The sequence below is a fragment of the Colossoma macropomum genome, unplaced genomic scaffold (genome assembly GCF_904425465.1).
Source record: "Colossoma macropomum unplaced genomic scaffold, Colossoma_macropomum, whole genome shotgun sequence".
Lineage (NCBI taxonomy): Eukaryota > Metazoa > Chordata > Actinopteri > Characiformes > Serrasalmidae > Colossoma > Colossoma macropomum.
Window position 1 is genome coordinate 38,191,950 of NW_023494785.1, and position 16,919 is coordinate 38,208,868.

At 40.9% G+C, this 16,919-nt stretch overlaps 1 protein-coding gene across 1 annotated transcript; it reads left to right on the top strand.

The window, feature by feature from the left end:
• fxyd7 (FXYD domain containing ion transport regulator 7) lies at positions 1 to 16,919 on the top strand. The gene is made up of 6 exons (XM_036593449.1): positions 1 to 200; positions 3,324 to 3,359; positions 6,946 to 7,020; positions 10,556 to 10,586; positions 12,982 to 13,022; positions 15,373 to 16,919. Exons 1-6 carry the CDS (start codon positions 185 to 187, stop codon positions 15,390 to 15,392), a joined length of 219 nt encoding a protein of 72 aa, XP_036449342.1. The 5' UTR covers positions 1 to 184; the 3' UTR covers positions 15,393 to 16,919.

The window sequence follows — 16,919 nt, forward strand, 5'->3', positions numbered from 1 at the left end:
GGTTTCTTCAGTTTTCTGGCGCTTCTGACACTTTGCCGCTAGAGGGCGCAGGTTAAGACTGGGCTTTGATGGCATATGAAGAGCAGATGCGCTTCTCCTTCACTCCACTCCTCAGAAAAGCACCGAGTCACACAGAAGAGAGAGAAACTGAGGAAAAGCCCGTCCCAGACACAGCACTGCGGTCATGGCGACTTCAGAAGGTTTGTACACGCTAAAGACTCTGTATTTGTTACTGGTGTTATTATAAAATATCCCTGTATTCGCATGCAAAGGCATTTAAACCATGTGAACTAATATATATATATATATATATATATATATATATATATATATATATATATATATATATGGAACTTTCCGTTCCACCTTAAACAGTGCACAGTTACATTGAGGCGCCTGTCTAACTGCTGCACCATTTAAGGTGGAACGGAAAAATTCGAAACTGTAGCTACGTTAACAGCAATCACTGCAGGTGTGCTGTAAATTTCTTCCTTTACTTTGTAAAATCTTCTTAGTTCTGTTCAAAACCGAACACTTACTGCTGAAATCGTTTAACTGAGTTACTAATAGCTCAATTTTGGGGGGGGGCGGTGAAACTGGGCTGGGCTGCAGCAAACCGAGCTCACTAAAATGCGAAGTTCAGCAAGAAACAGCCGAGTGGGAAGCTGTTCTCTCCATTTTGGGCACTTCTTACACATCTTACATAAACTGACCCGTTTCTCAGCCTCTGCTCGACCACTGGCGATGAACTCATTGACTAATCAGACGTACAGCTGATCAGTGGACCCTCACAGGCTGGAGTGTTCTGCCTTGCTGTTGTGTGAAGCCACTGCAGAGAGCACTGCATCCTTTTTCGCTGAGCTTGCAAGTCCCCCTGGACCCTGCAGCCCATCGATCTGCCAGACTGCTGAAAAAAGGGCTGTACATTGAGGACATTATGCTGATTTGAGTTACAGTTTATTACCAGAGTAATTACTACATGGATTAACCCTCCACCCACCACATTATATACTATTGATATGCTTAGTGGAAAGTGTAGTGCACTAATAACTTGACATGAAATATGAGTATGGATGGGGATCAGAAAACCCTGGATCAGATGTCGGACCATCATTTCGATCCAGTCCTGAAACAGTCAAATTGGATCACTTGAATCTTGAAATCTCAAGTCTAAAAATCAGATTCAAGATGTGTGTGTAAACACACCCTCAGTGAAGTGCTTCAGTTAAAAAGAGCCCATTTTAAAGCTTAGTAGTTTTAAAGAAGAAATATTGGATAACTTACTTTCTCCAGACTTTGAGAAACTATATAGTGGAAATAGTGGGGTTTACATTTTAAGAAATTAAGTCATTATTTATCAATTAATCCAGTAGTTTGAGAAAGCAATTATTTTGTTACAGTAAGTCAGTATCTAGAGAATCATTATTTTGAGATAATAAGTCAGAATTTTGAGAAAATTAGTAACTTTTCGAGATACAAACCACTATTTATAGAAATTAAGTCATTGTTTTGAGATACTAAGTCAGTGTTTTGAGTAAATAAGTCAGTATTTCAAAATGGCTGTCAATATTTTTAAAAATTAAGTAATTATTTTGAGATACTGTGTCAATAATTTGAGAAAATAAGTAATTATTTCGAGATGCTAAGTCAACAGTTTTAGGAATCAAGTCGTTTTCAGATATTTAGTAAGTATTTTGAGAAAATAAGTCGTTATTTTAAGATGCTAAGTCAATATTTTTTTAGAACTTAAGTCAGTGTTTTGAGATACTAAGTCAGTGCTTTGAGTAAATAAGTCAGTATTGAAAAATACAGTCAATATTTGTAAAAATTAAGTCATTATTTGGAGGTACTATGTCAATATTTTGAGAAAAGTAATTATTTCGAGATGCTAGGTCAACAATTTTAGGAATTAAGTCATTGTTTTGAGATACTAAGTCAGAGTTTTGAGTAAATAAGTCAGTATTTCAAAACACAGTCAATATTTTTAAAAATTAAGACATTATTTTGAGATACTACATCAATATTTTGAGAAAATGAGTGATTATTTCGAGTTGCAACATCAACAATTTTTGGAATTAAGTCATTATTTTAAGATACCAAGTCAATATTTTGAGAAATCAAGTAATTATTTTGAGATGCTAAGTCAATATTTTTAAAAAATTAAGACATTATTTTGAGATACTGCATCAATATTTTGAGAAAATGAGTGATTATTCTGAGTTGCAACATCAACAATTTTTGGAATTAAGTCATTATTTTAAGATACTAAGTCAATATTTTGAGAAATCCAGTAATTATTTTGAGATGCTAAGTCAATATTTTTAGAAATTAAGTCATTGTTTTGATATACTAAGTCAGTCTTTTGAGTAAATAAGTCAGTATTTGAAGATACAATATTTTGGGAAAATGCATGAACCAAAATATTATGACCCCCTGCCTAATATGCGTGCCACCAAAACAGCTCTGACCTGCGGAGACATGGACTGTACAAGACCTCTGAAGGTGCCCCCTGGTAACTCGCAGCAAGATGTTAGTAGCCGATCCTTTAAGTCCTCTAAGTTGCGAGGTGGAGCCACTGCAGCTCGGACTCCTTGTTCCAGCACGTCCCACAGATGCTGCCTCGGATTGAGATCTGGGGAATTTGGAGGCCTGGGCAACACCTTGAACTGTTCTTCATGGTCCTCAAACCATTCCCGAACAAAGTGTGCAGTGTGATAGGGCCCGTTGTCCTGCTGAAAGAGGCCACTGTGCTACGGTGTACCTGGTCCACAACAATGTTAAAGTAGGTGGCACATGCCAAATTGACGTCCGCATGAATGCCTGGATCCCGGGTTTCCCAGCAGGACATTGTGCAGAGCATCACACTCCCTCCACCGGCTTGTCTTTTTCACACAGTGCATCCCGTGTGCCATCATTTCTCCAGGATAGCCGCCGTCCACATGATGTAAAAGAAAGACTTGTTGGACCAGTTGACCTCCTTCCATTGCTCCATGGTCAGTTCTGATGGTGGATATACGGAGATTTGAGATTGTATGTTGCTTAAAATAGTTCATAGCTAAATCTAACTTTTGCATGGCTAGCGATTTACACCCTACCGTTCATAAAAGAGGTCTTTTATTACATTTACATAATAAAAGTCCTCTGTAATGTATTACAGTCCAGAGTGTCTATCTGTGGTGCTGACATTGTCCCAAAGCAGCATTGCAGATCCCTAATGAGTGTCCCTGAGAGCAGCAGTGTCAGAAAAAGGGGCAAAGAAACACTGAAAGCTGTAAAGTGTCTTTAGTGCTACAAAGAAGCTGATAAATATACTGTCTTCACAGAGTCACTGTGGGTGGATCAGAGTGCCTTTGAATATGGTAAGTACCAAAGCACAGAAGCAAAAACACCTTAAACCTCAAGCTTATTCTTCAGAAAATTAATGCTAAAAGTCTTTGAGAGTTAATGTTATTATTCTGCTACACATTTGATTTATGCGAAACAGGTATATATGTGTAGATATATATTCATAGTTAATCATATAGTTTCATAATAGATTACACTTACAATTGATTTTCATTTTCTGTCTACAACTCTTAACATTTTCAGCTTGTTTAGATGTCAAGAAAAATCAAAGCCATGACAAAAGCAAATGTGGTATGGGTTGAAAGTTGAGAATTTTTCCCTTTTTTGAGCTGCAATGTTGGCAAAAGTGTGACCACGATTCATTTAATTTCCAGTCAAACCAGCCATTCAGTACAACCCCATTTCCAAAAAAGTTGGGGCGCTGTCCAGAATGTAAATAAAAATAGAGTGCAATGATCTGCAAATCATGAAAACCATATTTTTAAAGGAAAATACTACAAAGACAACATATCAGATGATGAAACTGAGAAATTTGCTGTTGTAATACATGCAGAATGTGGTTTGACATTGTCTTTCTGAAATAATCAAGGCCTTCTCTGAAAAAGACGTCTTCTGGATGGCAGCACATGTTGCCAAAACATGTTTATATCGTACAGCATTAATGGTGCCTTCACAGATGTGCACGTCATCCATGCCCCAAGCACTAATGCCCCCTACACCATCATGAATATTGGCTTTTGAACTGTGCACGTTATTATATTTAGCTGTTGAGGCGTCTATGTATGTACATACACCAATCAGGCATAACATTATGACCACCGCCTTGTTTCTACGCTCATTGTCCATTTTATCAGCTCCACTTACTATATAGGTGCACTTTGTAGTTCTACAATTACAGACTGTAGTCCATCTGTTTCACTGCATACTTTGTTAGCCCCCTTTTAACCTGTTCTTCAGTGGTCAGGACCCCCATGGACCCTCACAGAGCAGGTACTATTTGGGTGGTGGATCATTCTCAGCACTGCAGTAACACTGACGTGGTGGTGGTGTGTTAATGTGTGCTGTGCTGGTACGAGTGGATCAGACACAGCAGTGCTGCTGGAGTTTTTAAACACCTCAGTGTCACTGCTGGACTGAGAATAGTCCACCAAACAAAAATATCCAGCCAACAGCGTCCTGTGGGCAGCGTCCTGTGACCACTGATGAAGGACTAGAGGATGACCAACACAAACTATGCAGCAACAAATGAGCTATCATCTCTGACTTTACATCTACAAGGTGGACCGTCAAGGTAGTCGTGTCTAATAGAGTGGACAGCGAGTGGACACAATGTTTAAGAACTCCAGCAGCACTGCTATGTCTGATCCACTCGTACCAGCACAACACAGACTAGCACACCACCACCATGTCAGTGTTACTGCAGTGCTGAGAATGATCCACCACCCAGATAGTACCTGCTCTGTGAGGGTCCATAGGGGTTCTGACCACTGAAGAACAGGGTAACAAAGTATGCAGAGAAACAGATGGACTACAGTCTGTAACTGTAGAACTACAAAGTGCACCTATATAGTAAGTGGAGCTGATAAAATGGACAATAAGCGTAGAAACAAGGCGGTGGTCATAATGTTATGCCTGATTGGTGTGTATGTATGTTTTCTGCTTTTCCTGATGCTGAAAAACAAACAGCTTGCATTCAACTGTTGACTTTCTGATTGATTTGATTGTTTTGACTGGAAGTTAAAAATGAAGGTTGGTCTCATTTTTAAAGTGTTAGATGTTTCCTGCCATAGGGGACCTAACAGACACATTGAGTTCTGCTATGAATTACACAGTAATCACAATGAATATGATAAGATAAGGTACTGTAGTAACTGAATTGTGTACATTAGTTACAGTCCTGCTCACCATTATTGGCACCCCTTCCTTTTTTGCATAACCTGTACAATATCTTCAGAAATAAATGTAAATGTACCAAAGTTATATCTTCAGGATTTTTTAATTGTAGGTCCAAAGTAATATAACAAAAAAAAACATTGTTTTTCAACTTGCATGTTGCAATTTTAAAGAAGAAACAGAATAAACAGCATGTGCAGCAATAAAGGCACCCCTTGTTAATATTTGGTTGCACACCCTTTGGCTGTGATGACAGCCCCCAAACGTTTCTTGTAGCCATCTATAAGCTTCTTTCACTTCTCAGCTGGTATTTTTTCCCACTCTTCCTTTGCAGTTTGTTCAAGCTCTTGAATGTTTGCAGGATTCTTTTTCCCAATGGCAGATTTCAACTCACCCCAAAGATTTTCAATGGGATTGAGGTCAGGACTCATTGCTGGCCATTTTACAACAGTCTATTTTTTCCTTTTAAACCATTCCCGTGTACTTTTGGATGTGTGCTTTGGGTCATTGTCTTGATGGAATACCCATGATCTTCGGCTCAAACAAAGTTTTCTTACACTGGGTAGGACATTTTCGCTCTAAAATCTCTTGATAATTCTCTGATTTCATGATTCCTGTGATACGGTCAAGGCCTCCAGTACCAGACGCAGCAAAGCAACCCCACAGCATTATGGATCCTCCACCATGCTTAACTGCTGGTAGGGTGTTCTTTTCCTTATAAGCTCCATTGCGCCGTCTGTAAACAAACTGTTGCTTTGCATTGCCAAAAAGCTCTATTTTTGTTTCATCTGTCCACAAAACATTGTCCCAGAATGATTGTGGTTTGTCAAGGTACTCTTTGGCAAAGATCAGTCGTTCCTTTTTATGTCTTTTCTTTAGCAATGGTTTCTTCCTTGGCCTTCGCCCATAAAGCTCTGCATGGTTTAGTGTGCGGCGTATGGTACTTGTTGAAACCATGACCCCAGACTGTTCCAGGTTGGCCTTCAGTTCTTTGGATGTTTGCCTTGGTGTTTTTTCCACCATTCGCACCAACCTTCGAAGACTTCTCTTGTCAATTTTCCTCTTTCCCCCACGTCCAGGGAGGTTCTTGACAGTTCCATGCTTGGCAAACTTCTTAATAACATTGCGCACTGTTGAAACTGGGATACCAAGGTCTTTGGAGATGGCCTTATACCCTTTGGAAGTCTTGTGTTTGCTAATAATAGCACTTCTGATGTCCTCAGACAGCTCCTTTGTCTTCACCATTGTAACAAATGAACATGGCCCAACGTATGGCTTTTTAAAACCCTGAAGTCATCATTCATTGGCTAATTCATGTCACATGGGCACTGAATTTGTCACAGGTGATTATCATTTGCGATTTACCACAGGTGAGTGAAAATGTGTTTCCATACTAATTTAATGTAAAGGGTGCCAATACCAGTGTCACAGCAAGCTTTAGGTTTTTTCTGTTTTTCCCTCACATTGTTTTTTGTTTTAAATTGTTGTTTATAGTTTGCTCTTTTGTTTTAAATATGAGTGCTCTATACAAAAAACTGTTTCAGTTGATTAATTTTTTCAGGGGATATTCCACAATATGCACTTAAACTTCATGGGTGCCAATAATGATGAGCAGGACTGTACATATCAAAACACTGCCAAGTTCCACCAGCTTCAGTTGATGGTTGACCAGTGATCACACTGTGTTTGTAAATGATTTTTCTCTAGACTATGAGACGTTGCGAACCACGGGGGTCATTCTGGCAGTGGTGATGTTTGTAGCCGGGATCCTCATAGCCCTGAGTAAGTTGATTGACCTGCAGCCTAAAACTAGCCTTAACATTTGTTACGTGTCATGTTATGTAGGATTATGTAGCACTGTGTTCCTTAGCTTCATCAGTTTGACAGAAATCCTGATTTTCTGTCATTTTTGTGGTCAATCAATGTTCTTTCACTACGGTACCTGACATGCATTATGCAAATGTGTCATACAACCGAGAATCCCGCACATGATGACAAACGTCCTGACTGCTATCCTAGCTGCTGATGTGGAGCCTAATAAGTACAGAAGTGAAATCCGGCTTCTTTCTGCTTTTTCCAGCTAGTAGAAGGAAAGAAATTCAAATAGCCAACCTGCAAAGCCAGAAGTTCCTCCAATCTTTCTCTGGAGACTCCACACAGCACCACTGTACACTCTTAAAAAAACACAAGGTGCCAAAAAGGGTTCTTTTTCGCTACGTTCACATTACCAGGTTAAAGTGGGACAAATCCGATTTTTTGCCCTAATGTGACTCAGATCTGATGTTTTCAGGGCTGTGTGGACACGCAAATCTGATCTTTTCAAATCTGTCCTGAGTCACTTTCATATGTGGTCCTAGATTGGATACATATCCAGTTCGTGCCCATGAGACGTTTAGATCGGAATTCATGTGCTTTTTTCCCACTGCGCTGTGCCATCATTCAGCGTTACCATGGCAGCAGCGCTGAACAGAAGTTAAAGCCTGTAAACGGTGGAAAAGCAACACATCTAAGCTTTTTCACCTTCGTCTCACTCTAATAATGAAGCTGAGAGCTGATCAGAGTTAATTATCCTCTCAGCGAAGCTCGTTCTGCTCGTTAGTTTGTGCTGATGATGCACGTGATTCATTCACCTGACCATTCACCAAAAGTGGGTTTATGGCATAAGGAACCATTTGTGGCACCATCCAAGTCCAAGTTGAGTCTCAAGTCTTTAGTAGAGAATTTCAGTCGCATTGTTTGCTGCACCTGTCAGGTTCAACAAATAGCAATATAAATTCACTACAATACCCATAATTCAGTGCCATCAGCCCCCATTACTGCATGACTATATTAAAACTGAAAGTCAAAATCACAATCAGTGGTTCTGATTCAGTTAGTTTTGATCATGTTCTTTTCCTCCCGCTGACATTTGGCGACTCTCCAGTTTTAAGTCTTGAGTTAAGACACAAATCAGTTAAGCACGAGTCTGAGTCCAGTCGCGTGTCAGTTAAGCGTGAGTCCGAGTTGAATCGCGAGCCAAATAAGCACAAGTCCGAGTGGAACCACAAGTCTGAGTTGAATTGCAAGTCAGAGTCAAGTCGCAAGTCAGTTAAGGATGAGTTCCAGTGGAATCGCGAGACAAGCTAAGCACGAGTCTGAAAGGTGTTGTAAGTCGGTTAAACATGAGTCTGAGTAGTCTTGCATCAGTCAAGAATCAGTCTGAATGGAGCAAGTCAGAGATGAATCATGAGTCATGTAAGCACAAGTCCGAGTCGAGTCGTGAATCATTTAAGCATATGAGTCAGAGTGAAATCGCGAGACAAGTTAAGCATGAGGCTGAGTGAAGTCGCAAGACAGTTAAGCATGAGGCTGAGTGGAGTCGCAAGTCAGTTAAGCATGAATCTAAGTCTTGTCATGAGTCAGTTAAGGACTAGTGCAAGTGGAGTCGTGAGTCAGTTAAGCACGAGTCTGAGTTGAATCGCGAGTCAGTTAAGCTCAAGTCCAAAAGGAACTGCGAGTTAGTCAAGTACGTGTCCATGGTAAATCACGAGAGAGTTAAGTGTAAGTCTGAGTCGAGTCACGAGTCAGTTAAGCACAAGTCTAAATCGCAAGTCAGTTAAGCCAGAGTCCAAGTCAAGTCCTGAGACAGTTAAGCCGGAGTGAGAGTCGAGTCATGAGTCAGTTAAATGCAAGTCCGTGTCATAAGTCAGTGAAGTGCCCATCCAAGTTGCAAGACAGTTAAGCATGTACCCGAGTCAAGTCACGAGTCAGTTAAGCACATGTCCAAGTTGTGTTGCAGGTCAGTTAAGGGTAACATAGTGCGCAAGCCCTGTTTCTCAATGACTGAGAATTGGCGTGCAGACTGCAGGTCACCTAGCAACGAGGTTTCGCCTGGCTAGTAGCGAACGAAAAGGAAAAGAGAAAGACAGACGAACATTTGGAGATGAACGGACTTATTCGCATTCATAAGCAGCGCAGTTGGTTTCCTGATACGTTAAATCTGCAACGAGAGACTGTCAAACACTATAAAGTTGCAAAGATGAAGTCGCTTCTCTTTCTAATTTTCCCGTTCCACCTTAAATGGTGCCGCATTTATCTTCGGCGCCTCAGTCAGAATTTAAGGTGGAATGGGAAAGTTCAGCAAGAAGCTGGCGAATGAGAAGCGACTTCAGCCTCGTAAAACAGCAAAAAGCTGAAAGACATTTTACCAGAAACTATTCAACTTTTGAAGAAAAGTTTTCTGGCGGAGATGGAAGAAAAGCGGCTGTAGCTGAAGCTTAAAGCAGAGTAGAGTAAGTCCGCGTTTTCGTTTATATTGTTTAGTCTATACTAGGACATTAACACATACTGAGACATACTGGACATTAAATGTTGTGGCTCCCAAGGTGGTTTGATTTTTGTTGAAAGGACAAAATGGCTCTTCTTATCATTTGTGTTGTGACTCCTGATCTAACCTGGCTTTAATGCAGAGGGAGCCGGGCGGATTTCTCACTCATCCAGTAGTGTTTTTGTTATGTGCCGCCACAGACTGTCCGGGTGCTGCACTTACCCACTTCCAAGTTCCGCCCTTTGCGTTCCGTCAACATTACGTTATAAATTAAATATTTAGAAAATCGATTTTTGACGTTGAATGAATCGATTCAGAATCGTGCACGTCCGCATCGCGATGCATCTAAGAATCCGTTTTTTCCCGCACCCCTAATTGCTACAATGTCAAGTTTGTAACAATAGCAGAACCATTTTTGGTGGTGTATAGAACCATTTCATGATGCAAAGAACCTTTTAATCATGCAAAGGGCTCTCTGAGTGTTCATGGTTCGATATAGAACCATTTTCTTTACTAATGAACCCAAGTGTGACAAAGTTATGACATGAAATGGTTATGACTTTGCTGCCTGATGCCTGAGACATTGTTTTAGGATAGTTTTGAGAGAAGATTTTGGAAAATTGCATGGACTTTACATGCAGAGTGTTCTGTGGCTCTACATGTAATCAAATTAGTACCTGGAGAGAACCTATTTTTTGGAGTTCACCACTGGTTTACCATCGTCAGCATTACATATAAAAACTCTGAAGACATGTAGGTGGTTTTGGATAGTAAATAAAATACATTTGCATTGTACTTCGAAACCCCTGGTTCCTATCAGCACCACTGTAACGAAATCGGAGTCTCTACAATGTACCATTTCGCATCAGACCTCTCTGAATGACTTTATTTACATCACGACGACTGAACTATGCAGAGCTTTTAACCCTCAGTGTCACTTGAACCTGATATTCACACCTCATACTCTCTTTAATCTGTTCTCTTCCTGTCATGTTTTCTTGCCTTGTACAGGTAAAAAGTTCAAATGCTCAAAATCGTCCAAGTAAGACCACGCGCACGAGTGTGCAGCCTGCTCTTATGCATGTGGAATGAAAAGATGAGGAGACATACGGAACGAAAGGACCTTCTCCCAGAAGACTCACCTCACTGCAAAAATACCACCTGTTCAAATGCAGCCCAGGGGTTTAAGGCTTGCCAGACCATCTAACAGCTTGGTTTTGCACACAAACACTGTCTGTCCATCTAAACCGAGAGCACTGCATTGAAATGAGAAGTTACAGAGAAAAAAACAAGGAGACACACCATGTTTTGGAGAGAAATGTGTTTATCCAAGCTGTTGTTTTGAATGTGAGCTGTTTACCAGCAGGAACTTCTGGTTTTCCAGAAATCCTTTTTCGGAAAGTAGCATCAACAGCTCGGACAGCTTAAGATGTCTTTATATGGATAGACAGTGTGGATCTGTATTGCGGAAATGCAGAGCATGTTATTCCCTCGGCAGACAAAGTGGCCGACAGCTGCTGCTCACAGTTCTCTCTGGACTAAAACTGTTACCTCTTACCTCAAATGTGGTGGACCAGCCAAGACATATTTGGTGCCTGAAGCTTAGAAACCTACCTGGGTTTTGTCTTGGTGCTAAGAGGCTAATGTAGCTAACAAATAATGGAAGCTACCAGCCAATTGCCTTATTGACATATACCTTATGATTTTTCCATTAACCAATAGATATGTGAATCTACTGCATTTCCTGCTTTAAAAATAATATAGTTATAATATGGTTAGACCATGTGAGCCGGTCAAACTCACAGGGATCTGATAGAAGAGGAGTTCCTGAAATAATGATTTGGTTTCAGGCTGGCTGAGAGTGATTAATCATGATTACTGAACATTCATAAAGATAGAATTCAGTAATTACAGGCAGCTTTTAGGCTAACGCCATTGTACTGGCGGACTATGAAGGTGGTCTGACCTGAGTGAAAGTCCTGTTCCCGGTTTTTATGTGCAGCAACTGACAGCCAGCCAATCACAACTCCAGCTCCAGAAATCAGCAGTAACCAATCATATGTCAGGACCCGCCCACAGCTGTCAAAAATGAATTAAACTCTTGCGCAAACAGAAGCTTAATAGCGAGCAGAAAGAACAGTTCTGTGTCAGGGTAAGTTTTCTTGCACGGGTGGTTGTCTTCACGCGCACGGGTGTGATTTTCGCGCGCGAGAGTGGTTTTGCTCACTCGCAAATTTCTAATTAGGTTTGATGCCATAGAGCTACTACTAATATCCATTGTGGAATTTCTTAGCTGGTTTTGCTGTACATTCCACAGACACAATTCAGTTGTTTGAGTGGGTTGTAGGCCGTCCTTGGGATGCATTCAAATACCACTTCAGTTTGTGCGCATGCTATAAAAACAGCGTAAAACAAACATATACAATACAGTTTTCCCTGTAAACAGTTGCATAGATTTCAAAATCTGACTCAACATGGTTTACATGTGATGGGTTAGGATGCTACAAGGGTTGAAATGGGCTGGAACGCACTGAACACCGCTCTGGGAGTGAAAGCCAGGATTGAACAGTGTTCTGGTCCATTCTGGCCCGTTTCTACCCCTCAAAGCAACCTGCTAGCATCCGACCAGATAACAGTGTGTGAAATGATGTCAGAGACCACGTGAGTCTATTGACAAGGGTTGAGGCAAGTGTTTGCACTATGCTAACAGAAGTTTCCATGACTTGTAGCTCCAGTATAAACTTCAGACACAAATGTGTCTTGGCTGATTGACTGCATTTGGGGTACGGGGGGAAAGTGGGGAAATTGTTGGCTGAAACATGCCGTGATGGGGCTCCTGAGAGGCTCAGCTGTCTCAGCGTTGACCCTACCATCAGGAGATCGTGAGTTTGATCTCCGGTGATGCCGTAGCCATCTGTGGCTGGGAGTCCAAGATAGCATAATTCTATGGGTGGGTAAGATGGCCCTCCCTCTCCCCCATCACTCAGCACGATGCTAGCTCATGTGGGCATCTGTTAGCCGACGTCACAGAATTTGCAGTTAGCGTTCTCCAAATTGAGCTGTCCAATTACATTACATTAGTGGCAGTTTGAGAAGATGCGGTGGTGCTTCATATGTCTCAGGGAAGCATGTGTTAGCCTTCACCCTCCCAGCTTGGTGGCATCGTGTGATGGGGGGAGTGGGAGGAACTGGACTAAATTTGGGGAGAAAATGGATTTAAAAAAAAACAAAAATATAAGTAGTGGTGGCGCGAATGGTGGTGATAATCTACAAGTCGATTTGCCGTATTTGAAAGTTCCTGCTGTGCAAAATGTTTGAAGATGATTGTGGTTCTGCATGCCTGCTGACTGAATGAAGTTTCTGGGAATGTTTTAGTTTGTTCTTCTGTTACTCTGTCAGAACATGATAACTCTACTTCTTGGGTCTCTTCTCTGCAGCTCAAGTCCAGTGGAAGGTCCTCAGCCACCAAAGACAGAAGGTAAAGCTCAGGAAAAACATATTACCACCATACTCAGAACTTTTTGGCACGTTCTTGTACTTGCTGGCATCGCCGGATTTCTGTGATCGGCTAATAATAGGACTGTACACCCTTTATAGGGGAGAGCAGTGTACATTGTAACATAACGCTGCTGTCGGAACAAAACCTTGTATCATTTTTCAGTTTTTGACATAATTTGAAAGTATCCGTTGTTCTTGACATTGTATGTACATTTTGTGATGAATGGACCAATAGAAATGAACCAAAATGACTTAGAAAAAAGTCTGGTTCCATTGACTTACATTAGAAGTAGAGTGTGTTTTTTCCTTCTCCTGTAAAGTTACCATTTTGGAGATATGAGGTCTTGTTCCGACAGCAGCGCTAAGTTTGTCATCTGTAAATGTTGACAATATATAAATTTAAATTCATACTACAGCTGTTCTGTAAATACAACACATTTCAGTTTTATTGTGCTGATATTAGCGCTGTCTACTCTGTGGTCTAAAGTAATTTTGCTACGTTTGACACTCATCATTGACACACGTCTGCTTTCACTAGTCATATTTATTTTGATGAATATGTTTTTATGTATTTAGTCTAGAAAGCTTGTTTGGGTCAAACAATATAAAAATAATTCTATGCTGAAGTAATTGTGTTTTTGGTTAATATACCAGGCTTTTTAGTGACTGTTCCAGTTTCCAGTGCCCCTCAGTTTGTTACAGTTTTAACATTCGCATTCCTGCCACTTTCGTCCGAATTGCTCACACACTGTATGTGCTGGAAACGAGGGTCGATTATATACAAAAATGATTGATCTTGCTCAGATACTTTTAAATTTATTTTAAAAATGTGGTAACACATATCACATCGTCATACAGCACTGTACTGTCTGTTCTTCATTTAATTTCCAGTCAGAACGACTATGAAGCACGAATTATCCATTTTTCAAGATGTATCTCTGAGAATATTCGATGAAACATAGTCCACTTGCAAAAAAAAAGTGAAAATCAAACAAAAGAAGCTGCTAGTGAACAATGGATTGACCCAGCAACTCTTTTACTGCCCTGTTGCGGCTCCACAGCAGAATTAGATATTTAGGTAAAAATAAAATGATCCTCCTTTGCAGTAAAATAAAGCTCTGCTGATCTTTCAAACACAGTTTTAACAATACATGGTCTTAAACACTGAAGTTCCTGTAGCCTACAACTGCTAATTTACTGACCCTTAACTCTGAAGGTTGGCGTGCAGACTGCCAGTCACCAAAGCAATACAGACAACCATCCCGCCTAGCAAGTAGCTAACGAAAGGTCAAAGAGAGAGATTTAAGATGAACATCGATAATTTGGAGACGAATGGACTTATTTGCATTTATAATCACTCCAGCTGGTTTCCTTATACGTTTAATCTGCAACGAGAAACTGTCAAACATGAAAAAGTCACAAAGCTGAAGTCAGATTCTCATTCGAATTGTCCCGTTCCGCCTTAAATGCCCCAGCATTTTCATTCTGGCGCCTAAGGCACCATTTAAGGTGGAATGAAAAAACTCAAAACTCAAAACTCAAAAAAGAAGCGACTTCAGCCGTATAAAAAAAATCGAACATTGAGAGACATTTTACAAGAAACTGTTCTGCTTCTGTGGAAAAGTTTCCTGCTGGAGATGTGAGAAAAGCAGCCATACCTGAGCTAAAGCTTAAAGTAGTCTGCATTATTTTTATCTTATAGTAGTACATCAGCACATTCTGAGACATATTTATAGCCAAGAGGGTCAAATGGACATAAATGTTGTGGCTCTCAAGGTGGTTTGAATTTTATTGAAATGACAAAATGGCTCTTCTTAACGTTTGGGTTGCCGACCCCTGGACTGCCCAGTCCAGACTTCAACATCACTGGGTGTCTTTAGGATTACTTGGATCATGAGAAGCAGAAATTGCAATCAACCTCTAAGACTGAACTTTGGAGGTGTGGAAAAATATCAACATTCTGAAAAATAAGTCGAAAAAAGTGGAAGCTGTAAAGGCCAAGAGTGGACACACAAATACAAAATGACAAAAGATATTATATTTACTTGTTGAGGCTTCTGGGTGATTCCTGTTAAATATGTTTTTTTTTTTACATAACCACTTAAAATCCCAGGCTTATTGCATACTAAGGCTTATTAATTAGTAACTGCAGGTACTTCAGTGAAAACTGGTTGAGCTATTCTTAGGTTATAGAACTTTGGGCTGGCTGGCGGGTCCTGGCCATGTAAGGGGTTAATGGTCTTTCTGACTGGAAATTTCATGAATAAAGGGTGGTTTCTGATATTTATCGACCTCTAATTGGACCTTGATGAACCTTTTTCTCCTTCCAGTACCTTCTCAGACAGTATAGAGGCATCCACCTACCAGGGAGGGAGCCAGTGCAGACAGAAAAGAAGCTGATATACCCACGACTGCTTATAAGAACGTGGAAGAGCTGCATGTGAACGTCCACTTTTTTCTACACTGGACTCTGAGATTTTCATCCTTCAGTTTTCTTTGTAGGTCTCATCCTGTAAGTCCAGTTCGGGTGGGTCTTTATGCTTTCAGACCTTTTCTGCAGGTCTGTCATTGTTGGCCTTGGGTTATTTATTTGGGTCATTTTACCCGAGACTGTACACTCACCATTCACTTCATTAGGACCTTACATCATGGTTCTACTCACCGGCCACTTTATGAGCTCCGCCAACTTCAGCTTCACTACATAGACGTACAATTACAATTTGATAGTTTCTGATCACAGGACCACTGTTGATCAGATGTTACTTGGGTGGTGGACCATTTTCAGCACAGCCGTGTTGCTGGGGTTTTGACACACCCCAGTGTCACTGCTAGGTTGAGAGAGGTCTGCCACTCAAAAATATCCAGCCTGGAGTGGCTCTACAGCCAGAAACTGACCAGTTATGAAGGGCTGGAGTAGGGGTGCCCTGCTCTAAACTCTGCAGGGTGGTAGATCTCCAGGACCAGGACTGGACACCCCTGGCTAAAGTTGGCTAACACAGACTATGCTTTGACAAATGGGCTTAAGCCTCTAAGACCCTGTTTACACCTGGTTGTTTCATGCAATTAGTATCTGGATTGCAAGCTTTCACGATTTTAACCACATTTATGATTTTTACTCAAATGTGTCGGTTAGCCAGACTGAAATTCGATCATTATATGCCAAGTAATGTACTATTCTGCTCATATGCATCAACCAGTCGCCTGTGTTGTTCCTAATTTTTTTCCAGTTCTATTCAAAATGTGGTTGAAAATCACAGTGCATGGTGTTTTTGAACTGTGAGTAACAACAAGGCCAAGAAAGAAGAACCAAACTGGCACTTTATTATAGCTAAGTAGCAACTGGGGGGAGGCATCTTTACAGTGTCAGGTGTCAAATAGGCCTCTGAAATCATGTAGTCATTCTATATTCCATATTAGGCCTAAACTGGTTTTCTCGGTGACAGAAACGAATGGCGTTTTGGAAAATTGCCACTGTCAAATGGTAAACGGAAATGTTCCAATGCTGATACGTTTTGCCGTATAGACATTATTCCTCTGGACGTTGCAGGATTCGCTGAATTGCGGGGTCATTCATGTATGCAAGCTAACACTGCTGTGCACTGAGCTGACATCCTAAGACTGCCCTGCTGAAAAAGGAGCATTAGGATTAAAACCTGGGTTTGCTTTTTTATGTAGTTCTGTTATAATGAAAGTTTTGGGGGGAGGAACATGCCTTAAAACCCCTCCTTCTTCCAATCTAATGCCCTATAAATTCACATCCTCACCTTTCGTTCCTGTGATGAAGGGTTCGCAATCCCCACCACCACCCCATCTCCCCCCCTGTTCCTCAGTCCTACATCAGTCCTGCTACAGGCAGAAGCTGCCCAGAACTCCATCC